At 43.1% G+C, this 25,247-nt stretch overlaps 1 protein-coding gene across 6 annotated transcripts; it reads right to left on the bottom strand.

The window, feature by feature from the left end:
* Positions 1–551: 551 nt before the first annotated feature.
* Positions 552–24,262, bottom strand: eprs1 (glutamyl-prolyl-tRNA synthetase 1). Of its 6 annotated transcripts, XM_080025926.1 has the most exons (42): positions 24,112–24,262; positions 22,470–22,554; positions 21,907–22,006; positions 21,656–21,812; positions 21,407–21,543; positions 21,160–21,254; positions 20,909–21,035; positions 20,570–20,762; positions 20,286–20,457; positions 19,515–19,748; positions 19,247–19,331; positions 18,804–18,863; positions 15,906–16,016; positions 15,570–15,706; positions 15,237–15,444; positions 15,019–15,131; positions 14,756–14,873; positions 14,086–14,259; positions 13,834–14,001; positions 13,338–13,547; positions 12,752–12,979; positions 12,177–12,401; positions 11,791–12,024; positions 10,824–11,054; positions 10,444–10,671; positions 10,058–10,291; positions 9,481–9,702; positions 7,697–7,951; positions 7,284–7,514; positions 6,641–6,903; positions 4,873–4,924; positions 4,521–4,730; positions 4,329–4,401; positions 4,143–4,222; positions 3,912–4,013; positions 3,555–3,710; positions 3,139–3,336; positions 2,667–2,840; positions 2,059–2,219; positions 1,607–1,685; positions 1,450–1,514; positions 552–1,034 (listed from the first exon to the last, which is right to left on the bottom strand). In XM_080025926.1, the coding sequence occupies exons 1-42, from the start codon at positions 24,152–24,154 to the stop codon at positions 884–886; spliced, it is 6,579 nt and encodes a 2,192-aa protein (XP_079882052.1). In that variant the 5' UTR covers positions 24,155–24,262; the 3' UTR covers positions 552–883. The 6 variants fall into 6 exon arrangements, with proteins under 6 accessions (XP_079882052.1, XP_079882048.1, XP_079882047.1 ...); XM_080025922.1 differs by lacking the exons at positions 10,058–10,291; positions 12,177–12,401; positions 12,752–12,979; XM_080025921.1 differs by lacking the exons at positions 10,058–10,291; positions 12,752–12,979; positions 13,338–13,547.
* Between the last annotated feature and the right edge of the window lie 985 nt (positions 24,263–25,247).

Below are 25,247 nucleotides of genomic sequence, written 5' to 3'. Positions count from 1 at the left end.
GATTCCCTAGTTTGATATCTCCACTCCTCTCTTTTCCAGGATCAAAAACAAGGCAGGGCAGTTTGCCATGGAAATGACTTTATTATAGACAAGTTTAAGAGTTCTTCACTGGGAGAGAAGTAACAGAAGGATACACACCTGAATATTAACCCTATCCAGCTTCTCAAAGCTATTCTCATGTGACTGATAGATCTGAGGGAATTTGTATTACGCAGTTGTAAAGAGGAAGGATAGCACCCCAATGAGAAACCGGTTTGGCTGCAAGAGACGGGACAGCCGACAGCCAGAGAGTACCTGTGCTGTTCTTGAGACATGAATGCAGCACATTCCTCATGTGTATTTTTCAACAGTGATTGTTTTGGGGGAGTTTTTCCAGAATTTAAAAAGGCCTGAACCCACACAATTTATAAATGTTTACAGTATTTGAATCTTGTTAAAAAAAAAATCGATTCAGAAGTGGTTTCCAAAATCCCCCAGCTGCTCTTATCATGTGTTTGAAAGGACTCCAACAGATAACTCATTTAATGTTGACAAACTTGCCAGACATAGGAAAGATTTAATTGATTATTTATTTTCCTGGTTACTTTAAATTCTTATACAAAGCACTGCTGGGAAGTGAGCGTTTTGAGAGAATAGTCAGCCATGTGGTAAACAAACAGTGCTACAGTTATTTTCTTTGATAACAGGAACAGTTATTTTACCCTCCACCTTCTTCCATTATAACAATGATAAAATGTTAAAAAAAAAAAAAACATACTCCCACTTTAAATCATACTTTCCAATCCCCTACATAGCCCGAGACACCCACAGGAGATCAGAAAGACTAGATGACAGAGGGTAGGAAAGGCCTTTTTCTACTACAATGTTCATCCTTGGCAGGTCTTTAGTAGCTGCGTCCAAACAGGGTGTAGTACTGGGCAGGCTCCTTGCCGCTGATGCACATCTGACCAGGCTGCAGCTTCTTCAGGGGTGAGAAGGGGATACACAGGCTCTTTGCTCCCATGGATGGGGCTCCAGGCTCCAGGTCCTGGTCCCTATGGGGGTACAAAGCACAACATGTCCTTATAATAATAATAATAATTTTTTTTTGCATAGCACTTTTCATACATAATGTGTTTATGGTGCAAATGTAAATTTGCTCCGCCTACAGCCCTTGAGTTGGGAAGGTCTATTGCTCATCGCCATACCTTACTTAGTTCTAGATGTGGGTCTGGATTTCCAGGCTAGTGTTTATGTGCACAGCTGTACTAACTTAACTGTCTGTATTTTCACCCAAACCTGGTGTGAATACGACAAATTAAGACAATGCTAAACAAATAACCCTGACAGAGGACCGTTGGAAATCAGTCCACAGGAATTATGCGGGCGACTTGTTTGTCTTGTGCTCCCTAAAAGGCCTGAGCAAAGCACTAAGTGCATCATGTGAGAGAGAGACATTATCAGACATACTTGGCAGTGGTTTTCTTGATCCAATCCTCACACTCAATTCCTCCACAGAACGGGATCTGGATCATCTACCAAGCAAGAAAAATGTATTGTCAATCATTAACTCCGGCAAGGACACACAGTGAAAGGTTTTTTGACGAACGTGGGTTGTGTAACTTACCTTGCCATTGTCCAACTCTTTCTGGAACTGCTCCATTGTGTCTACAGCCACCATGTTATTATTCAGGTCATCTGAAGCCCTGACAAACACACACACACACACACACACACACATAACACACTTCAATCAGTGCTCTTGTAAGCATCTCTTCATTTTGTCACAATGTGCTGGTGTATATTAATTTACTTCTGAACCTGACACACAAATAACAAAATGTCACCCTCTACTGGCTTGGATGACTTTAAACCTGCTTTCTTTTCTTACAGATTTATTTTGGCCACTCGGGGGCAGCAGAGACAAGTGGTGATTTGTCAACTTTGACAAATGGCTTAGCTCTGTTCCTGGCCTATAACAACTCCTGAGGGAAATATCTGGCTCTTTTAGATGGTAATAGCCAACTGTGTCTGCGCTCTGGTGCAAGTCTGATCCTGTTTTATACTGCTGCTTCTTACTTCTTGAACAGGCAAGTCTGGATGTCCTCCAACATGTCCACCAGCGTCTTCTCCGCCTCAGCCTCTGGAATTGTCACCTTTGCCCCCGAGTCTCTCCTCACTGCTACACACTGACGCTGCTGCATATCTTTAGGACCCACTTCCAGACGGATAGGAACTCCCTGGACGAGAGGCGCACACACACACACACAAACAAACAATAAAGATGGAGAGAAACAGCTACCGTCATTATCAAGGCTTTCAGCAACATCCTCTGCTGTTATCAATTGTTAATTGTTATCTTCATCCCCCAGGCACCCCTGTTTCCTAGAGTTGAATCTATGCCTTCAGGAAATGCCCTTCATTAAAGTAGCTACTGTCAATTTTTCGACTGATTATCATACATTACATGTCACAGCAAACGAGACCATCAGTGCAACGCATGCTATTATTATATAGTTTTTTTCTTAATGCCTTTGTCCAGGTTCGCTCACCCAGGAACAACAGCTGGTGTCATACAAAACTGTACCGCTTGTGTCCAAATGGGCCGCTAGAATTAGCACAGACTGAAAATTCCTCGTAGCCATTATTCCTACTGCCTACAGTGTTAAGACCATGTTATTCCTGACCTTGAGTTCCCAGTGGTTGAACTTCCAGCCTGGGGAGTAGTTGTCTCGCAGGTCGGTCTTCACCCTGATGCCAGCCCCCAGCAGTCTGCTCAGATATTTAGAGCATTGGGCCAACAGTGCATCCTTCTCCTGCTCTGGCAGGGAGGCAGTGATCCCACACGGGATAATGACAACCTAGAAAAGCAAAGGGGTATTTGAACAATTAAGTGAATGCCTTCTTTCTGCATGTATCAGTGTTTATCGTTGGTCTTTATCTTTTCTTTTTATTCATACAAAATATAAGAATAGGTTAAAAAGGAGATGTCTTGTATAATGGCCTTGCTGAATGGACATGTCATTTCAGTAAGAATATTCTAAAATTGATGTCTATTGAAAATTCTCCATCAAGAATATCCACTGTTTTTCCGTGTGTGTGTGTGTGTGTGTGTGTGTGTGTGTGTGTGTGTGTGTGTGTGTGTGTGTGTGTGTGTACCTGCAGGCAGGCCACCCTTGGTGGCAGTACGAGTCCCATGTTGTCTCCATGGACCATGGTGAGGACACCGATGGTCCTGGTTGTGATTCCCCAGGAGTTCTGGAAAGCCAGCTGTTTCTCACCCGGCTTCTTGGGATCCTCAAACGTTATGTCAAACATCCTGGAGAAGTTCTGTCCAAGATGGTGGGATGTAGCACCCTGAGGAAGCCCAAAGCAAAGCCAAGGAAAACATGACTTCAGTTTGTTTTGTTAACTTTGTTTACAATTGCTGTCTGAGTGCATGTGGTTAAGTGTGACACAGAAAAAATGTTCATGGATCATGGTATGTTTCACCTAATTGAGATTTGCTAAATATTCAGCTGGCCTCTTTGAGAATGAATGGGTATAAAGTGAAGGGATCCAGAATCCTACAGTACCTGAATGGCTCGGCCGCTGGCAGAGATGAATGCCTCCACAGTAGTGGTGTAATCTCCTCCTGCAAACTTCTCCTTCTCCGTCTTCCTGCCCTTCACCACCGGGATGGCCATCAGCTCTTCATACACCCTGGCGTACAGGTCCAGGATCTGAAGCACCTACAAATACACAAGCACACACAGATTTAATGCTTTGTACAAAACAGCAGCATGGTTGAAACAATAACACCAATTTTACAATACTGTATAGGTACGACAGTAATATGCATCGCAGCAATTATGCATCAAAAGCTGTTGTGTATTTCATTAGACATAATGGCTAGAGGCGTGTTTGTAGTAGTTATGCGTCAGGGTTGTTACCTCCACAGCTGCCTCCTCTTTGGTGGCGAAGGCTGTGTGTCCCTCCTGCCACAGGAACTCCCTTGTCCTCAGGAAGGGCTGGGGGTGCTTGAACTCCCATCTCTGGACAGTGGAGAGAGTGAGATAAAGATGTGAGACAAGAGAAAAATGACCTCAGGGTTGCCAGTTTTCTTCAATAATTTTATGATTTGAAAGTCAGACGTGGAGATGTGACTATAGAAGGATACTAACCACGACATTACACCACTGGTTGAGTTTGATTGGCAGGTCTCTGTGGGACTGGACCCATTTAGCGTAGGCAGGGTACATCGCTGAAGCAAAACAACATTCAAAATAAGACATTTTATGCGTGTGAGAAGGTTGATGTATACAGTTTGGTGTTAAAGTCAAAAGCATCTAAAGATCTCTGATTCAGACCTGTCTCACTGGTGGGTCTCACAGCAATGGGCTCTGCCAGCTCAGTCGTTCCAGACCGGGTTACCCAGGCCACCTGGAAAAGACGACACCAAATAAATTATTAAATGCCGGTATTGATATTGTAATGCTGCAGACAATTATTTTCTCCATTACGTTCATTTATCCAAGAGAGGGGTGAAAATGCCTTTTTACCTCTGGAGCAAAGTCTTCAATGTGGGACTTTTCCTTCTCCAGGGCGGCCTGAGAGACAAACATGGGGAAGTAGCAGTTCTCCACGCCCAGTTTCTTAATCTCCCGGTCAAAGAAATCTTTGATGGACTCCCAGATGGAAAAGGACCAGGGTCGCAGCACATAGCAGCCGCTCACATCATAGTACTCAATCATCTCTGCTTTAGTGATGACCTAGAGAGGAGAAAATTATACAAAATAAATTTAAGTTAAGACATTTCTTTTTAAATTGTTTTGTGTGGGTTTATAATGGATTTTCTGAAGGTAGAAAAAAGGTTTAGCTGTAGTAAAGGAGACAAGTGTCTATAAAACTCACCTGAGAATACCAGTCAGCCAGGTTCTCTTCTTTTTTGGCCTCTAAGCCCAACCTATCAGGAGACAGACAACCAAGTAAGTGTGATACAATACATAAGGTATGAATGTTAGCTTAGGTAGTGCTTTCTTGTAATCATTCATTAAATGTATTATTTTGTATGTAGGCATCACATTTTTCCAAATAAAGTGTTGCTTTTTATTTTAGAACCAAAGTCAAGTACTGTTATCAATTTTTCTGGACTCAACTGATTTGTTTTCCCACTGAAAGTAAAATATGTTTAATTGAAAAGGCAGTGGCAGAACAATCTGGGAAATAACCACAACACTAAAACTGATTAGTAAATCAAGGAGGTGCAGGTACAACATGAAAGAGTGCGTTCAATCAATTTTAGAAAATGTTTTTAAAAACACACAGCCATTCCCAGTCCAGCCAACCATGCATCTCAATGCTCACATCAGTAGCTTTAAAGCCAGCAAATTTCCCAATGCTAACTGACAAAAAAAGATGAGGGGAAAAGGCATAATCCCCATTACTGGTGCAAAAAAAATATGATCATTATTATTAGTTTTTATCTTCGGAACATTTTTATTTAACTCTTTGCATCTCATACCAAATCCTTTAAACATTTTTCGACTTCAACACATCTTCAGAATGAAGAAGTTTAAGGAGGATGATGAGCCAAATATGTGTATGAATAGAAACATGTGCACAATAACTATTCATATATACTGTATATTAGTAGGGCAGCACTATCGCATAGTGATCAAGTTTCATTCCTGAGGCTAACAGCAAACCACAAGCACTGGCCAGGCAGATGCAAAACACACCATCCATTTGCAACTCACCGAATCTCAGTACAAACAAGCTACAGTTGCAGAGGGCTGTGATGCGCTGATGATCCATCCTCAGTGTCCAGGCTACAAATCCAAATCTTTACCCCCTGACCGCACAATGCTCCAGTATTCCATTAAATGCTAAAATATACAACTCTTTGTATCTTAGGGTTGGAAAAACTTTCCAAACTATCCATGGGCTGCCAGTGACTGTAAGTTAAGTGTTTTATGGCAACAATTAAACCCCTCCATCCATAACCATGCATTTTGCTCAGGAGGCATCCCTTTCAACTACAGTTGAGCTTCTGGCTCAAACTCCTCCAGGGGTCCTGTACAATGGCTGACCCTGCGTGAGGACCCCCTCTGGAGTGTGGTGTGCGAGGTGATATGCAAAAAGACAACTTTCAATGTAGCCTTGTGTTAATTGACCAATAAAGCAACTTAACTTAACTCTGCTACTGGCCAGTGTCAGCCAAATCATTTTCAGCACAACCAGCTGTAACTGCTATACCATCTCTCCGAAAATGTATTCATCCAACTGCCCTAAACATTTATTTCGGGCTGCAGAGCTTTGTTCCACCTGTCACTAAAGTTAAGACACCAGAAACAAAACTGACAGCAGGTGAATGTTTTGAAAATCATGATGTGAGGTTAAATCTGCACTTACAAAGAGAGACAAGAGTAGAAACGTTTCATTAAGATGCAAAAAGTGAAATAAAAAAGTGCTCCACGATAGCCTTGGAAGTATTTCACAGTATTTATTGTAATCATGTTTTTTTGTTTTTAAATTGAAATCAGATAGGAACTCGCAGATATGGAGTCCATGTTTTAATAACATTGTGCTTGCTGGTAACATTTCAAACTACCAGCAGATAGAGAGAGAGGCTAGTTTAACACCATCACCTCTCACCCTTTACTTGTTTCCAGTCTCTCACCGTGTTTGTTTCTTGGGTCCTTGACCCTCTCCGGAGCCCCCTGCTCCTCCTGAAGCCTCCTTGCCCTGGCCTCCTTTCTCTCCTTTCCCCTTCTTCCCTCCTCCTCCTCCCTGTTTCTCAGACTTGTTCTCTCTCTCCTTGCGGTTCTTGTCCTCTCCTCCGGTGGCTCCGGCAGCAGACACTGGTTTGTAGTCCTGTCCGGTGAGCGTCTTGTACTGGCTCTTCAGGTCCAGGAGAGTCTTCACAGCTTGATCCACCTGGTCCTGAAATGGAAGGACAGTTGTTCTATTCGTTCCCTGTACAGTGCTAACTAACTGCATTTATTTCCATTTCCCCGTTAAGCAGTGTGGCGAGCAACCAGGCCTATAAAAATAAGCTCAAAAGAAGCGAACATGTCACACTCAACAATTGCAAATAGCTTATACGACCCATGTTGTACACATCATATAATCAGGTGAGCATGTCCATTTCTACAATAATCCTAAGGATTTTCATTGCAGCCACTTCATAAACAACGTTACATTCTTACTACTGACATCATTCATATTCTTTGAAATAAAAATACTTTATCTACTATTATCTTTATCTTCCTAAAGTTGCTTATAAAAAGTGGACTTGGCAACGCTGCCATTCGGATGCCTACCTTTGGGGCTTTTTCGGATTTCAACTTCCTGACCAGCTCTCCCTGTTGGGACACCTGTAAGACGAGGTTCTGGGCCTGTGGGCAGGAGCCAGACTGAGTGGAGGAAGAGTTGGACTGGGTCTGGGTAGGTTTAGCTGGGGCTGGTGATCCTGGTTTGTAATCCTGTCCGGTCTGCTGTTTATACTCCGCCTTCAGAGCCAACAGCTGCTTCACCGCAGCATCTACCTGATCCTGATCAACCAAGAAAAGGATTGTTTAGTCAAATCAGCAATAACAGTTTCAGAACTACTCAACAAGTAGTGGTAGTAGAAAAATTTATTTTCGTCCATGACCTCAAAGACACAGTACAGACATGGCAGGCACTGGCAGTCGATGCATTTGTTGTATCCGTTATCTGTAGTTTATAGTCTCACCTTAGCGGCCTTTTCAACCTTCAATTTCCTGACCATCTCTCCCTGCTCAGCAACCTTCTCATAGAGGCCGCCGGCAGCAGGGCTGGGGCTGCTCTGCACCGGGGCAGTGGCTTTCTGGGCCGGGGCTGGGGCTTTCTGAACTGGGGCGGGGGCTTTCTGTACTGGGGCCGCTCCAGGATTGTAGTCCTCTCCTGTCACTTTTTTGTACTCTGCCTTCAGGACCAGCAGCTTTTTCACTGCTGCGTCCACCTGTTCCTGAGGACACACAGACAAGGGCATTGTTACTCCATGCAAAGCAGACTTTATAGCCCGTTAATGGGTAAAGAAAGATGAACTATACAGAATTAAGCACCTATGCATAAATGAAATTTGGACATGGGCGCTCGATATACATATTAATATTCCGATGAATTAATTAAAATTAATTAACCATATCTGGAATTCCCTTTTTTGCATGTTCTACTAATATGTTTGGCATTTCTTTGTCTTTTCCATTTTCCTATTATAAAATTAATTCTTACTTATATATTCACAGTGTAAGAAACTCCCCCTGCGTATTGCTATGTTACTTCAAAGCAGCTTGGAGTTGCACTTGCCATAGAGGCCTCCCCTCAGACACTAGCAGGTTAACATGAAATTATTCAATCTGCCAATCGATTTGATTGGCCCCAACAGCCCCACTGACAGGCATAAGATGGACATATTACTAAAGAATGATTAGTGCACGGATGTACATGACATCAACTTTCTCCAATTAAGCTCCACCCACCTCAAACCAGTGAGAAAAGGCAATATATCTGAAGAAAAAAAGTAAATGTAAAGTTAAATAACCAAAACGGATCCAACTCGGCATCCTAAATGCACATACTGTTTTCTGTCAATCGTTTATACAGTATTAACATGGACTGATGAGATTCATTTCTAGAGCTTAAGACCTCATGAGGTATATTTGCATGTTGCAGTATGTACTGTTGTCTCACTCACCATCCTGATCACTAGCAGGTCATCCCAATGGGATATCAGATTGTTTTTCAATATTGCTTGTGAGAGTTATAAAAATGTAGCCTGGCATTCCCAGACCTGCCACTAGGCGCTGGCAAATAAAATTTGCTGCGCCTGTTGGTCTGGACACGCTCCGTTGAAGCTTTATCAAGAAGACCAGAAATCTGGTCTCACGTTTCAATTGGTTCTATCTAATATGGGCGCGCCAGAGCCCTTTATATGGTACTCTGGGGAGGACGTAACCGGATGACGACAGTGACGTGCATGCGACGTCGAAGCCGTGATAGTAAACATCAAATATGGCTGCGGATATGTTTGAGTTTGAGACTGCTTTGGCCTCGACCCTTAACAATTTGGAAGACGGCACTCAAATCTTTCATTAGCAAGTAAGTGGAATGTTCTGTTTTGCCGACCGACAACGGCAAACGTTTAATTTAACAGTTTAACAGCTGTTTGCTAAACGAACGGGGCTTACGTCACCTTGTGCATCGCTCTGATTGGTTGTAGTGCTATCCAACTGCGTGCAGTGGCATTTGAAATGCACGAGTAGGAGCCGCCCCTTGAGTTGGAAATTACTATTGATCGTGGCCAGACCCTCTATCGTTCAAGATATCAGGGTCTGGATTTCCAGGCTAATAAAAAGGCACAAGTCATTAGAGATAACTGCAGCATGACACGGATATTCACAATTCTACTTATACTGGGCTTCTACATGCACTAGTTTTTATTTTAAGTATTTTTATATCACTACGTCTACTGTCTGCAATGTTGCATCAGATTACCTTGGAGGCTCTTTCAGACTTCAGTTTCTTCACAACCTCCCCTTGTTCTGAGACGAGTTTATACACGTATGAAGCAGAGAAGGAAGTAGAAGTGGAAGAGGAAGTGGACGCAGAAGAAGCGGCAGTGGGCGGGGCCATCCCTGGTTTGTAATCCTGACCGGTCAGCTTTTTAAACTCCGCCTTGAGAGCGAGGAGCTGCTTGATGGCTCCATCAATCTGGTCCTAGTACCATCAACAAACCAGTTTATTGATGTTGGCAGTTTAAACTTGACTGGCATGCAAATGACGGTGGGACACGAGCAATGACTGGAAAAAAACGTGCTACACGTGCAATGAGGGACTCGACAACGACTATGGACGCGAGAATTATCAGTTTGTTCCTCTAAGAAAGGTGTAATTCTATTATTTAATTTTTTTAAATGGTGCTTGTGAGATTAAAAAAGGTAAGAGACGTTAGAGATGAATTGAGCATTAGACTGATATTCACAATTATACGTTGGGCTTTTACATGCAGTAGTTTTATTTTAATTGCTTTTCTATCACTACGTCTCTACTGTCTGATGTTGCATCAGATTACCTTGGGGGCTTTTACAGACTTCAGTTTCCTGACAACTTCCCCTTGTTCTGAGACGCGTTCATACAGGCCGGAAGGAGAGGAGGATGAGGATGAGGAAGAGGAAGTGGTCGCAATGGAAGAAGCAGAGGAAGCAGCAGTGGGCGGGGCCATCACTGGTTTGTAATCCTGACCGGTCAGCTTTTTAAACTCAGCCTTGAGAGCGAGGAGCTGCTTTACTGCTCCATCAATCTGGTCCTAGTACCATCAACAAACCAGCTTATTGATGCAGACATTTGAGGATAAACTTGACTGGCATGCAAATGATGGAGGGACACGAGCAATGACTTGAGAATCGCGCTACACTTGCAGTGAGGGACTCGACAAACGACTATGTTGCATCTTATTACCTTAGGGGCCTTTTCAGACTTCAGTTTCCTCACAACCTCCCCCTGTTCTGAGACACGTTCATACAGGCCTGAAGCAGAGGAGGAAGTGGAAGAGGAAGTGGTCGCAGCGGAAAGAGTAGGGGAAGCCGCAGTGGGCGGGGCCATCCCTGGTTTGTAATCCTGACCGGTCAGCTTTTTAAACTCCGCCTTGAGAGCGAGGAGCTGCTTGATGGCTCCATCAATCTGGTCCTAGTACCATCAACAAACCGGCTTATTGGAACAGGCTGTTTAGGATAAACTTAAGTGGAATGCAAATGATGGAGGGACACGAGCAATGACTTGACAAACGTGCTACACGTGCAGTGAGGGACTCGACAAACGACTATGTTGCATCAGATTACCTTGGGGGCCTTTTCAGACTTCAGTTTCCTTACAACCTCCCCCTGTTCTGAGACACGTTCATACAGGCCTGAAGCAGAGGAGGAAGAGGAAGTGGAAGAAGAGGAGGAAGAGGAAAGAGCAGGGGAAGCGGTAGTGGGCGGGGCCATCCCTGGTTTGTAATCCTGACCGGTCAGCTTTTTAAACTCCGCCTTGAGAGCGAGGAGCTGCTTTACTGCTCCATCAATCTGGTCCTAGTACCATCAACAAACCAATTTATTGTAAACAGGCCGTTTAGGATAAACTTGAGTGGAATGCAAATGGAGAGATAAGAGCAATGACTGGACAAACGTGCTACATGTGCAGTGAGGGACTCGACCGAAGACTATGGATGCGAGAATTATCAACTTGCTCATCTAAGAAATGTGTAGTCTATTTTGTATTAAATGGTGCTTGTGAGAGTTGAAAGGTGAAATATATTAGAGATACATGCAGCATTACACTGATATTCACAATTATACTTTGGGATTTTACATGCGGTAGTTTTTATTTTAAGTACTTTTCTATCACTACGTCTCTACTGTCTGATGTTGCATCAGATTACCTTGGGGGCCTTTTCAGACTTCAGTTTCCTTATAACTTCCCCTTGTTCTGAGACACGTTCATACAGGCCTGAAGGAGAGGAGGAGGAGGAGGAGGAAGAGGAAGTGGTCGCAACGGAAGAAGCAGAGGAAGCAGCAGTGGGCGGGGCCATCCCTGGTTTGTAATCCTGACCGGTCAGCTTTTTAAACTCCGCCTTGAAAGCGAGGAGCTGCTTTACTGCTCCATCTATCTGGTCCTAGTACCATCAACAAACCAGCTTATTGATGCAGACATTTGAGGATAAACTTGACTGGCATGCAAATGATGGAGGGACACGAGCAATGACTTGACAATTGTGCTACACTTGCAGTGAGGGACTCGACAAACGACTATGTTGCATCTTATTACCTTAGGGGCCTTTTCAGACTTCAGTTTCCTTACAACCTCCCCCTGTTCTGAGACACGTTCATACAGGCCTGAAGCAGAGGAGGAAGAGGAAGTGGAAGAGGAAGTGGTCGCAGCGGAAAGAGCAGGGGAAGCGGCAGTGGGCGGGGCCATCCCTGGTTTGTAATCCTGACCGGTCAGCTTTTTAAACTCCGCCTTGAGAGCGAGGAGCTGCTTGATGGCTCCATCAATCTGGTCCTAGTACCATCAACAAACCGGCTTATTGGAACAGGCTGTTTAGGATAAACTTAAGTGGAATGCAAATGATGGAGGGACACGAGCAATGACTTGACAAACGTGCTACACGTGCAGTGAAGGAGTCGACAAACGACTATGTTGCATCAGATTACCTTGGGGGCCTTTTCAGACTTCAGTTTCCTTACAACCTCCCCCTGTTCTGAGACACGTTCATACAGGCCTGAAGCAGAGGAGGAAGTGGAAGAAGAGGAGGAAGAGGAAAGAGCAGGGGAAGCGGTAGTGGGCGGGGCCATCCCTGGTTTGTAATCCTGACCGGTCAGCTTTTTAAACTCCGCCTTGAGAGCGAGGAGCTGCTTTACTGCTCCATCAATCTGGTCCTAGTACCATCAACAAACCAACTTATTGTAAACAGGCCGTTTAGGATAAACTTGAGTGGAATGCAAATGGAGAGATAAGAGCAATGACAGGACAAACGTGCTACATGTGCAGTGAGGGACTCGACCAAAGACTATGGATGCGAGAATTATCAACTTGCTCATCTAAGAAATGTGTAGTCTATTTTGTATTAAATGGTGCTTGTGAGAGTTGAAAGGTGAAATATATTAGAGATACATGCAGCATTACACTGATATTCACAATTATACTTTGGGATTTTACATGCGGTAGTTTTTATTTTAAGTACTTTTCTATCACTACGTCTCTACTGTCTGATGTTGCATCAGATTACCTTGGGGGCCTTTTCAGACTTCAGTTTCCTTATAACTTCCCCCTGTTCTGAGACGCGTTCATACAGGCCTGAAGCAGACGGGGTAGAGGAAGAGGAAGAGGTCGCAGGGGAAGAAGCAGAGGAAGCGGCAGTGGGCGGGGCCATCCCTGGTTTGTAATCCTGACCGGTCAGTTTTTTAAACTCAGCCTTGAGAGCGAGGAGCTGCTTTACTGCTCCATCTATCTGGTCCTAGTACCATCAACAAACCAGCTTATTGATATTGGCAGTTTAAGATAAACTTGACTGGCATGCAATAGAGGGACACGACAAGCAATACCTTGACAAACATGCTACACATGCAGTGAGGGACTCGACAAACAACTATGGACGCAATAATTATCTGCTTGTTCCTCTAAGAAATGTGTAGTCTTTTTTTTTGTTTTTCTAAATGGTGCTGTGAGAGTAAAAAGGTGAAATATATTTGAGATACATGCAGCATTACACTGATATTCACAATTATACATTGGGCTTTGACATGCACTAGTTTTTATTTTCCGTACTTTTCAATCACTACGTCTCTACTGTCGGCGATGATGCATCAGATTACCTTGGAGGCTTTTTCAGACTTCAGTTTCCTTACAACCTCCCCCTGTTCTGAGACGCGTTCATACAGGCCTGAAGGAGAGGAGGAAGAGGCAGTGGTGGCCGGGGCAGCGGCAGTGGGCGGGGCCATCCCTGGTTTGTAATCCTGACCGGTCAGCTTTTTAAACTCCGCCTTGAGAGCGAGGAGCTGCTTGATGGCTCCATCAATCTGGTCCTAGTACCATCAACAAATCAGCTTATTGATGTTGGCAGTTTAAGATAAACTTGAGTGGAATGCAAATGACGAGGGGACGCAAACAATGACTGGACAAACGTGGGACATGTGCAGCGAGGGACTCGACAAACAACGATGGACGCGAGAATTCACTGGACAACGAATGAGGACACAAGAAAAGACTGGACAGACCACTCAGTTCAACATTAATACAATGGCCAGCTAGATGACTTGGAAGATTGGACAAACAGATTTAGGATCAGTAATTAGACAAATGTCTAGGTACCTTAGGCGCCTTCTCTTCTTTGAGTTTCCTGACCAGCTCGCCCTGCTGGGCAACACGAGTGAAAGGACAGGGGGCGGAGTCTGACTGTGTGGTAGGCGGGGCTGGAGCTGAGGTAGGAGGGGTCATGCCCGGCTTGTAGTCCATACCAGTCTGCTGCTTAAACTGGGCCTGCAGAGAGAAAAGAAAAGAATGATTTTACAAAAGATGATTTGAATATCTAAGATGCTTTAATTGGTTTGATTGCTGATGTACCTTTAGAGACAGCAGCTGCTGAACTGCCTTATCCACTTCCTCTTTAGGAGCCTTGGCAGTCTTTAGCAGGCGCACAGTTTCACCTTGTGCTACGATGCTGGAGAATATGTCCCCGCCTGAGGCTGAGGCAGGCGCTGAGGCCAGGGTTGAAGCCGCCTTGGCAGCAGTGGCAGGCTGAGAGGAGAGGGAAGGTAGATTGAGATATGGAGAAGAAGAGAAGGAAATTGAAAGGAACCTGTCATCAAACAGATAACTGAAAGTTCTTCTAAGACAGACATCCCTGTAGTGAGCCTATCTATTTTCATTGGCCTAACCTATGCATTACTGGTTGAACCGGTTAGAGATCTTTATCTCAAATTCTTATAGTGGTGTTCATTAGTGTGTGTTTTACCACCCTAAGCCTGAACACCATTATAAGAGGGAACCTTGTATACATCAGTACATATCAGTCTAAAAAAATATTTTTACCTTCACAACCAGTGGGTGTTCAGAAACAAAAAGAGTGTCTGAATAATCAACAAGCTCACGTGAGGTAATGTAGAACAATGTTTTATCAGAGGGCTGCTGTTGGGTCATTTAAGTGGTCTTGCAAATAAAAATTAGTGCAACAGTTTTTGGTAAATAGAGTTTTAAAACATTAGCATGGGGGCTTTTTATCTAAAGCACTCACTGTTTTGCTAGCGGCCTGGCCCTTGCTCTTGTCCTTGGATCCAGCAGTCGGCTGCTCCTTGACATGTCCATCGGGAATGTAGATCAAGACACAGGGACCCTCCTTGCAACTGTTAGGGCTGTAGATGTGAACCACAATTACACACACAGGGACAGTAGGACAAATTGCCATGGTAAAATGTGTGATTGTATAGGTCTAGAGTCACATTTGGTATTTGGATATCTCCATCAACAAACAAATGTGCAATGGTCCTTTCGCCTCACCTGACTGGCTCGTAGGGCTGGTCACAGATGTAGAAACCTCTTCTCTGGAGCTGAATGATGTCACCTTTCTTCACGTTCTTCAGACACGGATCTCCAAGCATTTTCTCCTCCACCTTGAGAGAGAGAGACAGAGAGAGAGAGGGACAGAGTGAGTCAACAAAATAAAAAATATGAAGAAAAAAAAAAATTCACACGTGCCTTGAAACTGAGGAACAGACCTTGCTGTTTTTGTTAATGTAATCTTTGAAGTCGTCCTCTTTGCCGATGACGGCTTTGGAGATGAGGGGCTGGTAGTTGACGCAGATTGTGGGCAGCAGCGGGGCGTTGTTGGTCTCGGCCAGCCACGTGATCTTCGTGGTCTTCTTGAAGTCCTTGTTGTCCAGGTTGAGACGAGCCTCCATGGACACCACCTTGGCATCAGCCCCTCTGAACGGTGAGAAAAAAAGGGTGAGTTCATGTGAGTACCATGAGAGCTTATTGTCACTTTGAGGAGACCCCCCACGTGATTCTCAACAATATGAACTAGCGAACTGAGAGATGATCCTCCATACTTGTTGATCTTGGTGATGATGAGGTTGCCCCAGTTGATGAAGGTGACCATCTCTCCCTCCGAGAACGTCTCGGCGTCGGCTCCTTCCACCAGAACTCGAGGTCCGTACCAAACCTCCTTCATGCCCACCTCTGCGTTCTGGATGGACAGAGAAGTTGATTCGGAAATGATAAAATGTTTTTTGTTTCGTTTGTTTTTACGTGATATACAAAGTCCCTTCATGTCCGAGGTAGAATTTCTGTTCTTCTGAATGATGGGATTCAAATCAAAGATACATGGATGCTGTTAAATGACAAATGAAATTTAAAACAAAGAGAGGGAGAGAGTGAGCTCCAACCTTAGGATGTTTGGCCACTTCCTTGGTCTCCTCCGTAGCCTCTGTGACAGAAACTGGAACCACATAGGAACCGGACAGAGCGGTGTACCTGGGAGCCACCGGGTCAATGACCTAACACATGGACAAAGACAAACACAAACACAGGTCAGTAAAAGAAAAAAGGCAGAGTAGTGCTTTAGAACAATCTGCAAATATCACATGCTGAGTAATGAAAGGACAAAAGCAGAAAATGATGCAACTCATTAAAAAAAAACATTTTTCTTTAAACAAAACAATCTTGATACAAAAATACCCCAGCTCAGTATTGAAAGAAGAAAGAAAGAAAAAGAAAGATGAGTGAATCATGATTGTATGCAGGCGAGGAAGCAAGCAAGGGAAACATTTTTTTTTCCAGCTGCTTATTCAGCCACCATACACTTTCCACCATTTTAGAAGCCAGCTTGAGCATTTGAGCCCAAATCATAACTGAAGGAGTTGCACACTAGGCCATCAATAACAGTCCTGAGTTCTTCTAACAGTTGTGAAATAGCTCAGTTTCCTCAGACCTGCAACAAAACCAGACACAACCTATTATGTCACACAAGTCTCAAACTTACAATATGTCTGGCCGTGAGTGTTCACTTTATTATATCAGATGTTGCAAACATATGTTAGCTTTTTATAGTCAAGTGACAGTTGCTACAGAAAACCCGTCAAGGTTGACCATTGTGTATCACAGAAGGGGCTACTAAGTAGATCATCCTGTCCACTCCAAGTAACACTTTGCAGGTGCACTGCCGTCATCAAAATTATTTTCCTAACTGGTTTGGCGTTGGGTACAGGCAAATGATCTGTTATTTTTCACTTTTCTTGCAAACATGTTTTAGCTTGGACTAAAATCAGGGCCCATGTAAATATGACCACAGAAAACCTACAAAAACATGTCTTTTCCACAGTTCCATCCTTCCCAGACACAAACAGTTTGACACAACATAATCAGTGATGATGGACAACATGGTGTGAGGGATACGTCAAGTAAATTATCATATCATATGCTGCTGTGCTTTCAATGTCAGGAATGTCATTGTCGGCCAAAGATCACTTGTTAACCAAACGCATCATTAAATCCTGTAATTCCTCTACTGCAGTCACCACTATTATGTCATAGGTCATCTTTAAAAGAGTGGTGGAGAGACTGTGGTGGCTGATAACTACACAACTCTGACCCCCTTTTCCTTTGTTACCAATATGTTCCAAGACCGGTAACCAAAACATATGGTTACACTACATATACAGCTTTTGGTTGGTAAAATATATAAGGCCGTGATGAAAGCAGGAATGGAGTGGGTGAAATAAAGCAAGAGGAGGAGGGGAAGGTGGTGGTGGTGGTGGTGGTGGAGGAGTACCTTCAGACAGCTAATTTGCAGCTTGGAAACAGAAGAGTGAGATGCTGTTTAATGTCATATACAAGGAGGGGGGGAAGAGAGAGAGAGGAAAGAGGTAGAGAGACATTTACATAGAATGGAACGTTTACAGAATTTCCCCTTCAACGCTTTATCCTTCATACACCTGTTTTATGTTCAACCACATTTAAACATGAGCAGCTGTTGTGACGGTTACTTTAAATATGGCCTAAGGTTGACGTGAAGGAACTTTAGAGGGCACAGAACTGTCTGAAGAGGCGGGGGAGGAGGAGGAGTTAGTTGAACATGCATATGGATCCCTTTGCATAAACAGAAGAGGCCAACTGTGCCCTCTACCTATGGAAGCTGTTCAGTTGTATTTTGTCCCTGATTATTGTATATTTCTACACTGCTATCTATTCTCCACACCTTCTACCCGACTTAGAGATGAAGCAGCAAGTGCCAACAAGGAAATACCACACAGAGGAAGCGATGCTGATGTCCAGGCGGAGGGATACAAACAAATGTGGGCCGTGAAATGAAGCAGCTGATTGGTTTGGTTTTGGTTTTGAGGCTCTTCATGTTATTGGGTCTGATGTGGATGGTGAGGGTGGGGTAATGAGGCAGGACACAATGTGGCAAATTAAAGCGTTTCACAGAATGAGAACAGCAAAGCAAAAAGAAGCCATGCCAAGCAGTGAACCCACAGGCAAATTCTCTGAACCTCTGTCAATTACAGGGCTTCAGCCAGTAAGTTGGGAGTTCCCTCTTTCTCCAACAAGCTTCAAATTAGCCCACCATCCTTTAAAACTAGCATGTTATACAAATGTCAGTTGCAATTAGAGCTGCAACGATTAATCGACAAATCGATGATTAATCGATTATTAAAATAATCGCCAACTATTTTGATAATCGATTAATCGTTTTGAGTAATTTTTTAATAAAACATTTCCAAATTCTCTGATTTCAGCTTCTCAAATGTGAATATTTTCTGGTTTCTTTAATCCTAATATGACAGTAAACTGAAATATCTGTGTGTTTTGGACATAACAATACATTTGAGGACGTCAACATGGGCTTTGGAAAATGTATCAACATTTTTCACCATTTTCTGACATTTTACCGACCAAAACACTAATCGATTAATAATCGATTAATCGAGAAAATAATCGACAGATTAATCGATTATCAAAATAATCGTTAGTTGCAGCCCTAGTTGCAAATGTCTCCCACAAGATACAATTCAACAGTCTGATTCTCAGGCAGACTGGTTGAGTGGCCTGATTGTAAAGATGGGATTATATTATGTATTTAATTTAAACTTCGACACGTTCAGTGTTCTACAGAAGGACCCCTTCGAAGAAATGTAACTTTTTGCTCATCTTACTGTTATAACGAGGCATACCTGGCTTAAATAAAAATGTAAAGCCAAAAGCCAAATTCATTGTATCAGTAGTATACAGCTAGGTTCAGACAATCTGGCCTAAATGTGAGATGACACAGGAGGATAATGTACCTTCTTATTGAAGGCCCAGATCTTGTCCCACTCCATGTTCACCACGGACCTCGATCCACCCTGCAGGATTGAGGAAAAACACATGTTAGCTGAAACAAAAGCATATTGCACTACATGGGAAAGATCAAAAACATTTATTTAGTTCCTAACAGTGAAACATTTTTACACTATTTAAGTCCTACATTTTGACATTATGACACTTCAAGGATGGCACAACAAGGACTATGACATCAATGCTCAAGAATATATGCCATTATGAATACAAAAACTAATTTTCTACATTGTAACATGCAAAATGCATTCTCAGGCCATCTGGTTTGACAGAGTTGAGAATGTTATTCATCATTTATTCTTCATCTGCAATCGTCAACACCCATATTTTTTTTTTTAGAAATTCATCCTGGCTTTCCCCCCTGTCCATCTCCAAACTACGACAGACGTACCTGAGCTGCTATGAACTGTTTCAGGCCCTCCACGGTCATTCCTCTCCTCAGGACTCCTCTGACAGTGGGGAAGCGAGGGTCATCCCTAAAGACATGACAAAAATCATATGAGAACATGGAGGTAGAGAGAGGGAAAATAAGGTTACGAGAAAGGGAATAGGTTATTTGGGGACAGTGGGAGGAAATAAGCGAGTGGCCACCAAGACGTAGTACAAGTAACCGACTACATCATTATGTTTAGTCACCAGAAAGATCAAATTAAACCTACCATCCATCCACGTATCCCTGGTCCACAAACCAGGTGAGCTTCCTCTTGGACAGCACTGTGTTGTTGAGGTTGAGCCGGGCGTACTCCCAGATGTAAGGCTTCCTGAGGCGCAGGGCTTCGATGATCCAGTAGAACTGATCGTCACGGTCGTGGTACTCGGTGGTCCTGAGAGCGTGGGTCACACCCTCCAAACTGTCCACGATGGGACAGGCAAAGTCATACGTTGGGTAGATTCTAGGAAAAAAAAAAAGAGGGGGACAGTTTCAGCAATATTTACGTATATGCGTCCAATGTTTGATGCAAATACTTTGAATGTTAATGTGCAAATTGGGCCGTTTCTAGTTTTTACATATCCTCATGATGGATTATAACAGTGGAGTCAGCGATTCTGGAGAATGCTTGTTGTCAATTTTTTCTTTTTGTCAAAAATCAGTGAATATCTCCTCACGATCTGCTACATATACTGTACATACTGTGTGTGCACTGAACAAATTAAACCAAGTGTTAATACACAGCCTAAGCTCTGTAAACAGGCATAGTGCTAGCTATGGGGGGCCCCTTTGCTTACATACCCTTTGTTGGCATACCCGTTTACAGAGCCTAGGCCGTGTATAGACACCAGATTTTTTTTTTCAGCAAAAACACAGTACGGACAGGTAACGGATAGTGAGGAGATATTTGCTGATTTTGACAAAGTGATCTTATCAACAAGCAGACGCTGACTCCAACTTTAAGGATTTGATTTGCCCTGAACAAATTAAGGTCAAGTACTTGTAGGTGGTCCCAGTGCGCGGGTGGGGGGTGTTCTTGCAGCGGTACATGGTGGGGTCTCTCAAGCAGCCGTTGTTGGAGCTCATGTCTATCTTGGCCCTCATGCAGCAGGTCTGACCGAACTCTGTCCCAGCTTTCATCTCAGACCACATCTTCATGTTCTGCTCCACCGCTACGGGGGATAACAGACACGTTGCATGTTATAGCTTGATAAAAAAAAAGTTCAGGAATGTGCAGGCCACTAGTCATGTCATGTCATGTATCCTTCCCCCAGGAATACATACTGTTACTCCTGCATTTGGACTCAGTGCGCTGCTCCCTCTCCAGCTTCATCTGCTCAGGAGGTGTGTTGTCGATGTAGGCCTTGCCCTCAGAGAGCATCTGTACAGCAAATTTCTCGATGGTGGGGAAGTGGTCGCTGGTGTAGGTGAACTGGTCGGGATGGATCTGGAGCATGGCAACGTCTTCCAGGATCACCTGGGGAAAGCAATGAAGACGTGAGCAAATGAGAACACAGAAACCAAAGTGACTAATTAAAAAGGAAGTACTGTTTTGGTGTCTCACGGATAGTCTGGAAATAATGACCAACTTCTATTTGCTTTTTTTCTATTTGAAGTTTTCACCTTCTCAAAGTCCTCCTTTTCCTTCTCCGGGTTGGTGTCGTCGAAGCGCATGATGAGCTGGCCTTTGAATGTGACCTGGTAGTGCTGGTTGAGCAGAGCAGCCTTGGCATGACCAATGTGCAGGTATCTGGCAAAAGAGAGACAGAAAAATAGTCCCTGTTAAAATAAGATACTAAAATCCTAATGCAAATTTAGGAATCTACTAAGAAGCTATAATCTGAACTTCTCCTTAGCACCAGCTCAAGCCTCACCCGCTGGCCTCAGGAGGGAATCGAACCACCACCTTTCCCATCTCAGCTCCTGGCAAATCCACAAACTTGCCCACATCCTGCTTCTTCTCATCCGACTGTCAATAAAGGGACACAAACAGTCAGGATGACAACATGACAGGGGACTTGGTTTCAACCGTTTGTTCAGTATGCTCTTCACATTGATGATATTTTTCTCCAAATGTCATAAACCTTAAATCACTTTTTTAACATCCAAAATAACACTTACGTTGGATTTGCTCATTGTAGCCTTCTGCTTGGCGTACTTGCTGCCCACTGCAGTGAAAGGGACCTGCGAGCTCAGGAAAGAGAACCAGCGACTAACATGGGAGAAGGCTTTGCCCTGGCCAGGCCATTCCCGGTGACCTAAAGAGAAACAACCACAATCTGAAGTGCTGCATTTCACATGTTTAACTAAGGAAATCCCACAGAGAAAAAGAGAGATGGTTATTGGTAATGCTGCCTGGAGGGAACTGACCTTTGAGCGCAGCCCAGACAGAAAGGTCAGCCAGCGTGACGGCATGTCCAACCAGGAAGGTCCTCAGGGAGAGAGCCTTATCCAGCTCCCCCAGCGCTACGGCCAGTCCACTCTGACCACACACACGCCGAGCACTGAACTCCAACCAGTGGTCCACCTGCACATACCACAGACAGCATCGCAAATAAAATGAGGACAAAAAAAATCCACTATGCTATTAGAGAAAATCCCAGACAAACACAATCACACACCTCAGTCTGCTCCATCATGTTGGCTCCATAGAGGCCAAGAGCAGGAGCCACGCGAGCCAAGTAGCGACAGATAGAATTATTATCACTGAACTGGATGGCGCTGAGGAAAGGAAAGACAACACAGAGTTGAGATATATAACTACTAATGAAAGAGAAGGGCTCAACAGTAACGGTTGCCAGGTTGCCACTACGTCTGCCTAAGCAGTGCATCTCTGGGTGTGTCTGTGTCTTGCTGTCCAAATGATTTTGTGCCCGACTAAAGCGAGAGTGAAATACAACTATTTGTTATGTTGATAAACGCTAACGGGCAATGGTGTTTACAAACTGCTGCTTGGAAAAGATAACTACTTGCACATGAAACATGATTTTATAAGCGCCATAAGTCAAGTGAACAAAATGTAACACAGTTTCCAGCAGCAACCCCTATGAGGACTAGTCAAAATAATACATCATAGGTGTGATGACAAATGCATAATCTTAAATAATCAAAATATAAAGGTGACTAAAAATGGTCCGATCACTCTTTAAGACGATTCCGTAGATTAAATATTTACGTCACTTACTCTGAGACATGAAGGCTGGTGTCTTTGCCTTCCTCCACTGACACCTTTACGCTGCTCTTCACATGCTCTGCGGCCAGCAGCGCCCCTGTAGGAGAAGAGGAGAAAACTCAGTGTCTTTTGCGAGTCCTGGTAAACATTGCAATAACAGTGTGGTGTAAACCGGCTTTACAGATAGAATACAAAAATGTTGTGTCTCAAGGGCATTTGGTCTAGCTTCATTTTCCAAAAGGATTTTTTAGAGTTCAACAAGTATGATTTGGACGACTGACGAGCTTCATAGGCATGTTGGTTTGAAAGCCAGTTGAACTGGTCCTGAAACTGCAAAACCTGCACACAGGTAGTGTTTCCTCTGCTCAACCTGCAATCTCTCTCTTTCTGCTGAAACAACAACAGCAGCAGCTGTGTCCCCCTTGTAGAAGTATTACTTACTTAAAAAGGTGCAACGAGGACATTTTAAATATTTCTGAAACAGTCTCATTTTTAGTTGGCGGATCGTGCGGAGATATATACAGATTTTGACAAAGTGATTTTGACAAAAAACATTCTCCAGAATCACTGACTCCCCGCCGGTAGGCAGAACTACTTTTACAAATGGGACAAAGCTAATGTAGTTGATCTAGTAGAAGGAGAATGAGAGGGGCGGCAGATGCTGATCAAATGAAACAAATCAAAGTGCACAAAATATACACTCCACGACACGTCCTACACCACGTTTCAGCAGGCTTGCATCAGCCGGCTGTTTTCACTCTAAACTCAAAGTGGCGCTGTTTAGCAGCTGTCAAAGCGTGTCAACAGATTAAATTATCATGGTCGGCTACAAAACATTGACACAAAAACCCTTGGAAAGGTTTGTATTGAACTGCATTCAAAGCAACACAATGAACATGTAGGTGTTTAAAAAAATGCACGTAAAACTGTATGTCTACACCAGAAATACCCGGTGACGCTAACCTGTCCCTTTATGTGAATGGTATGTCCATGTGGCATCTCCAACTTCATTAAGACTGTACATGCTATGAAGCAGTGTTCACCGGCAAACACAGTGAAGGTTGAAGTAAGGTAGCTGCTGTCATTAACAGGACAATTTACTGAATGCCCATATGTTTTGTTTTGGAGTCCCACGACGACAAGCTTGCTAACGTTGGCAGCCAAACGATATATTTGTATTTGCTAGCTGCCTAGCTGCTCTCAACACGCCCCATGTCAGCTTTTATGGACATACCGTACCGAAATACTAATTTTAGTTTTCTATTTAGGTTAAATTACCCACGCTTCTAAATTGCAAAATGAAATGCTACTTCTCTATTGTTTCGAGTTGCAATACATTGGACTGGTTTCAGTAGCGTAAAACAAACTGGACAACTTTTAAATTAGTATTCTAGTTTTGCTATTGTCTTTATGAGTGCTGCACCAAACCTTAACTCCCAATAACGGAGCAAGTGCAGTATTTTTTTTTATAATGTTTTAATCTCTGTTTGCTTGTACGCAAATAAACATTATGCAAACTTGTCACGGTTGCCTTAATTGACAGTCTATGTTTGACACGTAGCAGTGCTAACAGCTAGCTCGCGAGCTCTCACAGAGTGCACGCGCACTGCTCATTGATAAAGTATGTGTTCAAGAATCGCAGGCAGAATCTCACCTAAAGGCGGATTGCTTATGTTGATGGTGAGGTTTAACGCCATGCTGCTAAATCCTTCTTCCACACAGGTGGTGAAGCCTTCTCACTGTTTAAAGCACCCGACAGCAGTCAGCGAGCAGACAAGAGGACCCTTCACAGCAGCGGTACAAGAGGACCGTGAAGACACTTTTATTTTGATGACAGCTTACCAACAACGTTATGGTGCACCACTGCCACCCAGCGGACAGGAGTGTGAAAACCCCAGAAAAAAAGACAGACGGATAGTCAGATGTACCACCAGCTTTCTTCACCAATGTGTTTGTAAAGGTGTCTGTTAACCATAGCTAGTATATAAAAATGAATAAAAAAAAAATTAACACATTTTTAAAAGTTGAAATTAAACTCCCCTAGGAAAATCCGTGAGAGCTGCTGAAAGGTGTGGTACTTTATGGGGCCAGACCAGATATCAGTACTATTTTGTATCCTATACATCCCTAGCAGAGGTTTTGATGTGATAGACCTTTTACATAAGTAGCTTTTTAGTGGTGATCCCCTCTTAAAGTATGGGCTACTGTAATTGGAGGTGATACACTGCGGGTGAATAGGGTAAAAAATAAATAACTTAAAGGTATCATCATGACATTTTGCCAGTTAATTACTTACAGTAAAACAATTATTTTTTATATTACAATTTTCTTCGGAAATATTTGAATAAATTATGCAAGTTTGGAAATATCTATCTAATTATGTCTACATTTGCATAAAAAAACGATTTGAAATAGTCACAGATACATTATTATTTCATTTTTGCAACTTATATGTGTTCAAAGATTTTCCAGAACATATGGATAAAGCCTTTGTTTCATTTTATAAATCAAAAAATACTATCAAAAAAATAGTAGCCTATTGCCTTTTTGGCATGTGTTTAAGAAGAACATTTATCATAAATTAGATCGTCAACATATGAACAAATCCTTCTGTAAAAACTTTCAAAATAGTGCTAGGAATTATTATGGAAAGTTTAGTTGAAGTGCTTCAGAAGTTGATTTTTGGTATAGAAGTATTGAAAAAAAGCTACTGTTGAACTCAATAGTATTAAAAATCAAACATGTTCAACAGACTTATCCTATAGTATAAACTGGCACTTATTTCAGTCA

Source organism: Ammodytes marinus (genome assembly GCF_949987685.1).
Source record: "Ammodytes marinus genome assembly, chromosome: 1".
NCBI lineage: Eukaryota > Metazoa > Chordata > Actinopteri > Uranoscopiformes > Ammodytidae > Ammodytes > Ammodytes marinus.
This window is presented reverse-complemented; position numbering and strand designations above follow the sequence as displayed.